This window comes from Miscanthus floridulus, chromosome 2 (assembly GCF_019320115.1).
Source record: "Miscanthus floridulus cultivar M001 chromosome 2, ASM1932011v1, whole genome shotgun sequence".
NCBI classification, from domain to species: Eukaryota; Viridiplantae; Streptophyta; class Magnoliopsida; order Poales; family Poaceae; genus Miscanthus; species Miscanthus floridulus.
Window position 1 is genome coordinate 166,422,549 of NC_089581.1, and position 9,358 is coordinate 166,431,906.

The 9,358-nt window shown below is 41.7% G+C and overlaps 1 protein-coding gene across 1 annotated transcript; it reads left to right on the forward strand.

Moving 5' to 3' along the window:
• The first annotated feature begins 177 nt into the window (after positions 1-177).
• Positions 178-807, forward strand: LOC136537391 (protein FAR1-RELATED SEQUENCE 5-like). Its single transcript, XM_066529379.1, has one exon. The coding sequence runs from the start codon at positions 178-180 to the stop codon at positions 805-807; it is 630 nt and encodes a 209-aa protein (XP_066385476.1).
• The last annotated feature ends 8,551 nt before the right edge of the window (positions 808-9,358 follow it).

A 9,358-nucleotide genomic window follows, 5' to 3' on the forward strand; every position in this document is an offset into this window, starting at 1 on the left:
ATGTGTCAATTTTCTAAACAGGCAGCACCTAATGATCTAGGATTATATTACTAGTGGCAGTAGATCGTGTGGATTGAATATTCAAGAGACAATGAGAATTTGAAACTTCAAGTGCAAAGTGAATTTCAATAATGAAAACCTGTGCATCCTAATGAAAGCTTCATTTTTCAGGAGGAAATGTCGGATGATGATTCTTTGCTGGAGTACAGTGAAATTGTTATGAAGATGTTTGGCAGTGAGGACGACGGATTTGAGTTTTATAACAACTACGCTTATGAGAAAGGATTTAGTGTGAGAAAGGAATACTGCGAGTGGGACAACGGCCATAATGAGAGGACCCTTCGGAAGTTTGTTTGCAGCTGTGAAGGTTTCCGCGCAGAGAAGGAGGTGAGGAGGGAGATCAAGAAGCGGAGGCCGCGGAATATCACTCGTTGTGGATGCCGTGCTCAACTTGTGATTGCACAGGATCCGAACACAGAGCAGTGGTGTGTGAAGGATTTCATCGACGAGCACAACCATCCGATGATGGAACCAGACCTTGCTTGCTTTCTGCGTTCACATAGAAGAATCAGCGATGATCAGAAAGCAGAGATTGTGCAGCTGCAAATTTCTGGGATCCGCAAACACCAGATAATGGATATTATGGTTAGGCGGTACAATGGGTATGATAAGGTTGGATTTACATCAAGGGACCTTTACAATTTCTGCCATCGCAACAAGGCGGAGACACTTTCTGGTGGTGATGCTCGAACAATCATCAGTTACATGACAGAATCAAAACGTAGAGATCCTGATTTCTTTTTCTAGTACAAGACTGATGGGAGAGGGCACCTGACGGGACTGCTCTGGTGTGACTTTCAATGTCAGATGGATTATAGAGCGTTTGGTGATGTCATCGTGTTTGATGGCACGTACAAAACGAATCGATACAACCTGACCCTTGTTCCTTTTGTTGGGGTGAATCACCATAAAAGCACGGTTCTTTTTGCCTGTGGAATTCTTTCTCACGAGGATACTGAGTCATATGTGTGGCTGCTTAGGTCATTCTGTGATGCCATGATTCAGAAGCATCCGGTTTCTGTGATCACCGATGGAGACCGTGCTATGCAGAAAGCAATCAGTATTGTGTGGCCGAATTCATCGCATAGGCTATGCGTATGGCATATTGAGGTGTGCATTGCGCGTAATCTTCACACCCAGGATCTGAAGGATAAGGTTAGGGGTTTTCTGTATGATCGTTGCTCCATAGAAAAGATTGAGAGGAAATGGATAGCATTCTTGGCAAAGGAGAAAGTTACAGATAAGGACTCGTGGTTGTACCAGATGTATGAGATGAGGGAAATCTGGTGTGCGGCATATCATGCTGGTAAGTGCTACTTAGGACTGAGGAGCAACCAGCGTAGTGAGAGCCTACACTCTAGGGTTCAGTTTAATCTAGATCGGAAAATGACACTGTTAGAGTTGATACAGCACGTTGACCACTGTCTTTCAAAGTTGCGCAGTAATGAAGCGTATCTGGACTTTCAAGCAAGTTCTAAGCCATGCTTACAACCAGATGCTTCAACTATTGAGAAAGAGGCTGCGAATTTGTTCACACCAAGTGTTTATTTTGCCGATGTGCAGTACAGCGTAAAAGCAGCCGACAAGTGTTATTGGATTGAGACTGTAGATGGCTATGATATTGTTGAGTATATTGTTGGAAAGGTTGATAAAGGAGACAAACAATACTATGTGAAATGTGAGATATGCGTTGTTGAACGCAAGCTGAAGGAAATTTCTTGTTCTTGTCTAAAGTTACAATCCCTTGGAACCCCATGCTCACACATCTTCTTTGTATTGGGTCGTCGAGGAGAACACAAGCTTCCAGACTGCTGTGTTTTGGAAAGGTGGACGAGGGGGGCCAAGCGTGGATTTCCTCCTATAAGGAAGAGCGCCATGTATGACTATTCCGATAGCCTACAGAGGTACCATGAGCTACACAATATCAGTCAAACGGCATCCTTCGTAGCATCTCAATCACTTGAAGCATATGGGCGGCTCAAACGCGTTCTTCATGAGGAAGCTGCTATGATCCCTCCAAATGGAGGAGAGAACGGAGGCAAGAGGTTTGGTCCTGTGCTGCCGCAAGCCCTGGATGTTGATTCTGCAGATGTCTTTGATCCCATACATGTGCCTGGCAGAGGGGCCCCGAAGAAAAAGTTGAAGTCAGTTTCAGATAAATCTAAGAAGAAATGTACCCTGTGTAAGGGTGAGGGTCACAATCGGCGAACATGCTCCAAGAGAGAAGAGGTAAGCTAAGTGTAATGTTCATCAAAGCTGAAAACTGGCTGTCTGTGAGGCATGTGTACTTATCGGTAATGTTCCTCTTCATTTGTAGGAAACAATGCTCCCTGAGGATGTGCCGGATATATGATTTGCCAAAGGTAACTAAAATGGCCTAGTCTTGTGTAAACACTACACTGTTTAGCACATTTGCTTTCCTTGTCATGTGAAACCCATACCCTTGCTGTTTGCTGCCTATACTGCTTATTCCTTAAAAGCACCTCAATTTGATGCATCTGCTTGTTTGGTATGTTGGTTGCCATTATGAGCCATTTATTTCTTAACTTTGGACATAATCTTTTACAGGAAGTTTTTGTTTGCTGGTAGTTTACAGTCACATGAGCTTCATACATACACAACTACGCAAATAAAGGGGGAATAACTTGTGAGCACATTTATCTTGAGGTTTCCATATGGATTTTTTGAGTGAATGGTACCACAAACATGATAACTACTCTTGCTTTGAGCAGCTTTTGCTTCCAATAAATGTACTGAAAAATAGTTAATCAATAGAATCTAGGAGCAACTCTTAAGAGTATGCGGATTTCATTATACTATCCTAAGGTTTTATTTTCTGCTGTACTAATCCACTCTTCTACTTGGGCTTGAATAATTGGTTTGCATGGTTTATAATCTAGGACAGGATGAAGCTGATCAGGTCTCAGGACGAGCACTTATTGCTTTATTTCTTATCCTTTCCTGGGTTGTGGTCATTGTTCAATGCTTCACGGGTTGTGACATATTGAGGTGGCGATCATTTATGCAACACATGATATGGCATGGAAAGCTCATTACAGGGAAGTGTTCGACCACGGGATTCGAGAAGCTTTGTGCTGCCTAGGACGTGCAAAATATCTGTAGGTGGCAGTCCAGAGATTTTACACTTTGGAACTCCAATTTTAGTATAGTTAGTTGAGCTGATTGTTTTATAACTGACGGATTATGCAGAGAATGTGCTTTTACTATGGAAGATTTGGATGGATTAATAAAGTAACTCCCTCTTATTTCTGCCTCTTCTGTTCTTATGTATCCTCCCTCTTTGCAATGATGAATTTTCCTCTCGCCTTTCAATCAATTCGATCCTTAGGCTACGATCTGCTGCAATAAGTGCTCTTTCAGATAACTCTCCAGCTGATACAGCAATGATACAAAAGCTCGCTCGAAGAATTTTGCATGTGCACAGGTATCATGATAATGGTCCTGGTGATGGCATAATCCAGGGCTATGCTGATCATACAAGAACATCGAGCGCCCGCCTCCTGGGGATCACGCAAGAGTCGGTCCTGGCGCCGCTGCCTCGCAAAGCGCCGCAGAAGGGCCACGCTGGAGTCCACCGTGGAGGGAAAACAGAATAACAGCCCAAAACGGCTCATAAGCACCCTGTGGCCTTAGTATATTTAGGTAAGGTCGTCAGGGCACCAAATCAGCTACTACGATTTGCAACTGAACCGATGGCTCAGGAATTTAATCCATGCATCGCTTTTATCGTCACTTGTCTAAAAGATGCCAATAGTAGTTTGCCACATCTAGGAGTAGTTATCTGGAGAAGTTAAAAGGAACTGTTGACTCATAGAACTAGTCAAGTTAGCATCTTTTTGACATCTTCCTGCTCAAGAGCTATCCCGACAACCGCAATATTCCTGCAAAATTCAGATAACTCTAAGAAACTCATGTACTAACGGACTAAGAAACTCATGTACACTGGACAGAGGGAGATCTCTGAGAAAAAAATTTGCTCCCACTTCCAGAAACGAAATACTTTGGAGTTTAACGAGAACACAACTATGCTTCAAAAACATTTTCTTGTGTTAAATATGTAGTACCCTAAACCCAAGCGCCGCCGCCGCCACCTCCAACCGCCCTGCCACAGCACGGTAGGGTATCGACAGAGCTCCTCCTCCTCTGAACTAACTGAAACTCCTCAGTTCCATCATACAAAGGTTTCTGGGGTGAAAGGACAATATCAACATGAATAGTGAGCACACCAAGCAAAGTCCTCACTCCATCCATCCCCTATGAATAGTAAACATTTGTATAAGAAAAAATGAAAAGTGCATAGAGAAAGGAGTCTTTCATCTCCTTATGCAATCTTTGAATAAACGAACACAACTGTAATAGACAGATGTACTATACATATAGAATAGATAGTACAAACCAGATCTGCATGGCCACAATGGACAACTACTACTGATTTTATTTGTAATAGACATATGTACTGTAGACTAGATAGTACAAACTCAAATGCTCCTTTTTTATCTAGTACTTCGCTTTAAACTAAAATCCACTAGTCAAATAGATGGCTACTTTTAACGACTCCCATGCGACGCTAAAGATGGGCTGTGGTATAGTGCCTTCAGGTCTGCCTCAAGGGTTGTCTCTAGCTCCAGGTAGCTGTCCATCATCTCCAGATTGTCTGCATAAATTAAAATTTCAGCTTCTTGTCACACATTGAGTGCAGCTTAAAGATGAATCATCAATGGATTCTTAATTCATTGGTTTCAAGCAATCTTTACATAAATGACAAGTATCCGACATGACAAGTAACTAAATGTCTTGCGATTATGCTAAGAGATCGCTTTCTTAAATGTCAGCACCAGAGCGGCAACACATAGGACATAGCTATGTCAAAACTTGCATGGAAGGTTACTGTACTTTGCATACTGCTATATGGACATGACCGATTCTAAAGTTTTAACTAGTATATCTTTGAAAATAGATCGAATATCTCACCTTATGCCCTCAGTACTATTCAGTACCACGTTCGTATTGGACGTTCCGTCAGCTTCATCATCGGACTCATCAGATGATTCCATTGGCACATCCTGCATTATAGTCCATTAGATGTTAGAGCATCAGTACTTTACAAGGTCAGTTGATGGCTTACTCTAAGGAGCAATATTTGTCAAGAGGAACCAATACTCACATCCGGGTCTTGGTCTTCATATCTGCTCACTAGGTACAAAAGACAAATCTTAGTCCCCTGTTCAGCATGAGCACGCACCATTTGGTTCACGTCATCTTCTCCGACTATCTTTACAAGGTCAGTTGATGGCTTACTCCAAGGAGCAGGATTGAGGTAGTATACCTCTGAGTCAAATATGTGCCCATTATAGGTCAAAGCCCTCATGAATTTGTGGAACTTAACAGATCTACCTTTAATTGCAAAGCCTCTCAAATCTGCTCGAATGTCGTACTTCTCTAGATCAGAATAAAGCTCCTCCAATTTGAAAACCTTAAATCTCATAGCCAAATACTGCATGTAGGGATTACACGAATAAGAATTATTTGAGCACAACGAGTTCTTACACAAAAAAATGTACGAAAATTATATATACCGGTGCACAGTAGTTGTCCACTGCCATGTCGAAGTACCAACGTGGCATACAAATCATATCATCTGGTACCTTAAAGTCCTAACAATAGAGGGTTTAAGATCACTGTCTATATAGTAAAAATTTTAAATTAAAAGAGTACCGTGGTTACCTCGACATTCAAGTTGTCAGTCAGACCCTTCAACTTTGAGCAGTCATTCTGCAACCCTTCCAATTGTGACCTTGCCTGATTACTCAAGGAATCAATTATTTGTTGTTGTGTCTTCATGTTCTCATCATATTCTTGATGGGTCTTTTGTAAGACTTCATCTGCAATAGCACGTTCTTTTGATATCATATGGGCAAAGAGATCACGCTGATCATTTAGCGCTTTCTTCAGCTGGGCAACCTGTTCTTTTTCAATTCTTTTGGCAAAGGCAGCAAGCTCTTCCTTTTCCGCTTTGTCCAGTTGGTCACGATCAAATGATATGTCCGTGTCAGTTTGATGTTGCAGTTTCATCTTCTTGATGTCAGCTTTGGTACGGTCAAGCTTGATCTTCAAATACTCATTGTTGTGGACCTTCTTAAGTTCGGTAGCCTTCTCCTCGAACTCTTGCAGGGACCTCCGAACTTGTTCCATGACACCTACGAATTTATAAAGTAACACCCAGTCAAAATGCCGTAAATTGGAGAATAAAATATAATTAGAATCTTACGATTTCAGATATCCAAGCAATCTTTGCACTTGCACATTTACAATGCAGTAAGTTCTGAGCAACTAGTCAATCAAATCATTTTCACATGAAAAACACAGCACTCAAGAATGCAATTCATAAAATTATCCCATATATAAGAGGTAGTAAAGGAGACAGTTGTCTAGTTGGACTATATCTGCCCTTCCTTGACACACTACATACTACAGGTACAGGTGAAGTTCTTACTGTTAACTCTACAAGCAGTCAACGACAATGAGAAAAAGAATGTTGGCAATCAAAAGCCTGTGTACATTCCCGTTTAACTCTCATACTGTACTGCCGGACAACCTTAACTGTCACCACCATATCCTTTCAGCAGCTTTCTCCTTATAGTAGCTTGTTTGAAATTTGAACAAAATCAAATGTTTCTGGAAATTTCAACAAAACATTTCATGGATTGTTCAACAGACATTAGGAAGCAAAAAAGGTACCAGTATTTGTTAAGCAAAAAACCACATCAAAGGACAAATGATGCTTGAGGGATCAAGTAATCATAAGGAAGCTTGCTAGTGAGCCCAGACTCACAATTGCTCTACTGTTCTGCACAGGCTAGGAACCAGCCAATCTTGCAATAGTACAATATACTATGCAAACATTTATTAAACAATCCAATCAACTATTGGCTTCAGTTGCTTAAATGCTTAATGCCTGTACTATACGGATTGGATTGCAAGGTCTAAAGAAAATTGAAGTTGTCAGTTGAGATCAAACAAGGATTTCTCACACATATATATAAAGATAAAAGGACCAAAAGCTATCCACTAGAAAATATTCTCACGCTCAATTCTATATTAGCTAGTACAGGTCACGGATATATCCTAAGAAAAATGTATGACTCAAGGATTCGTGTAGAATTAAGCACTTACAAACAGGGTTCAATGAAAGTTAGATTACTCATGCTGAAATACAATTGCTATTTGAAAATTACAGAAGTAACATGAGAACAAGTAGAAATGAATGAATTTCCAACTGCTAGAATGAAATCATTATAACTGAGAAGTATCAAAGGTAACTCACATACTGGAAGAGATATGATTAAGTAATTCTAATATAGAATAAATCATGGTATGTTACAAGTTTAAGCACCGTTAAGTGTTAGGCCACAAAGATTATGGCATAACTATAATTGCAGTTAGTGAGTTGACATGTAACACAATGTTCTGGACAATCCCATTACATGAAATTGAAAGAATGTCAATCAACAGATTGCTCACCTCGCAATGAAGGTCGTGGAAGGGTTCTCGTGGCCGGCGACACGGTGAAGGCGGAGATCAGCGGCGGCGGCGGAGGGTCGACCTCCTGGCAGCGGCGGCGGCGGTGCGCGGGCTAAAGCTAGGTCTACTGGCGGTCCCTTTAGGGATGAAAAATGGCGGCGCAGAGCTCTGAGCCTACTCTTTATAAGGGGCGGGCGCGGGGAACCTCGGGGGGCACGTTCGAGGGGATCGGGCGGCGGTGGCTACGCCCGGTTGATGCGGCGCGGCGGGGCACGTTCGAAGGAGGGTAGGGGTAGTGAGCTTTGGCCCAGAGGCAAAATAGAGGGGAGTAGGGGAGAACCGCTCTGTGTCCATCTCCAGGGAAGGAGGCGACACTGTGCGTGGACCCGCTGACACGCGGGCCCCGCAGGTCAGCGGTAGGGGCGCGGGCACAGGGTGCTGGGCCACGTCGCCTGTTATTGCTGATGGGCCCGCGTCTCCAATAAAATTGATTTTGAAATACAGCTTTGAACTTGATTTTGAAATAAAATTTAACAAAATCTAATTATTTTATAAATAGATAAAAAATTTGATTCGAACTTACGTAGAATTTTATAAATTCAATTTTGACAACAATACAAATTTATGCAAAGGCATGAATGCAACATCCCTCAATTTAAAATTTTTAAATTTATCTCAAGTTCCCATTTTGGTCATTTTGAAATACTAAACCTCTAACTAAATATTGGAATACTTCGATTTCAAAATGGATGGTTTGAAAAAAAATGGTGCTAAGGGCAGGCAACGGCTAGGTCAATCACTCTCATATCTCGACAGAGTGAACCACTAGCCTTAACATGATAGGAAGTGAACCTACATTCTCGTGGCTCGTTTGATCAGTGGACTGATAGACCGTTAACCTAACATGATAGGAAGTGAACCGATCACTCTTATGTGTCATCCGAGTGCACTTATAGGTTGAACCGATCACTCTATCCACGTGTTTTTTATGTGTGAATCCGAGTTTCTTTATTTTAAGGTCCGGCTTTATATTACAAATCAGTACTGGAAGATACAAAAAAAAATTCAATTACAAAATAAATGGTTTGAAAAAAAAGGTTTTCAAGAGGGACTTCAATTGCAAAATGGATGGTTTGAAAAAAAAATTGTGCTAAGGGGCAGGCAACGGCTAGGTCAATCACTCTCATGTCTCGACAGAGTGAACCACTAGCCTTAACATGATACAAACTAATCCGTCAATATCACGTGTCGTCCGAGTGGACTAACAGACTAATAGAACGATAACAAAGTCAACCGATCACTCTCATGTCTCCTCTGAGTAGCTAGACTAGTGCTCATAGGACGACAAGTACTGAACCTACATTCTCGCGGCTCATTTGATCAGTGGACTGATAGACCGTTAACCTAACATGATAGGAAGTGAACCGATCACTCTGATGTGTCATCCGAGTGCACTTGTAGGTTGAACCGATCACTCTATCCACGTGTTTTTTATGTGTGAATCCGAGTTTCTTTATTTTAAGGTCCGGCTTTATATTACAAATCAGTAATGGAGGATAAAAAAAAATTCAATTACAAAATAAATGGTTTGAAAAAAAAGGTTTTCAAGAGGGACTTCAATTGCAAAATGGATGGTTTGAAAAAAAAATTGGTGCTAAGGGCCAGCCACGGCTAGGTCAAGCTCAACCTCCAAGGGAGCCCAACCAGGCTCGACCTCCGAGGGAGCCCAACCAGGCAGCGCCGGCCCAATTAGCAC

What these genes read in the sequence shown, in the direction of transcription:
- LOC136537391 (XM_066529379.1), top strand. Translation starts at nt 178, where the DNA reads ATGTCGGATGATGATTCTTTGCTGGAGTACAGTGAAATTGTTATGAAG.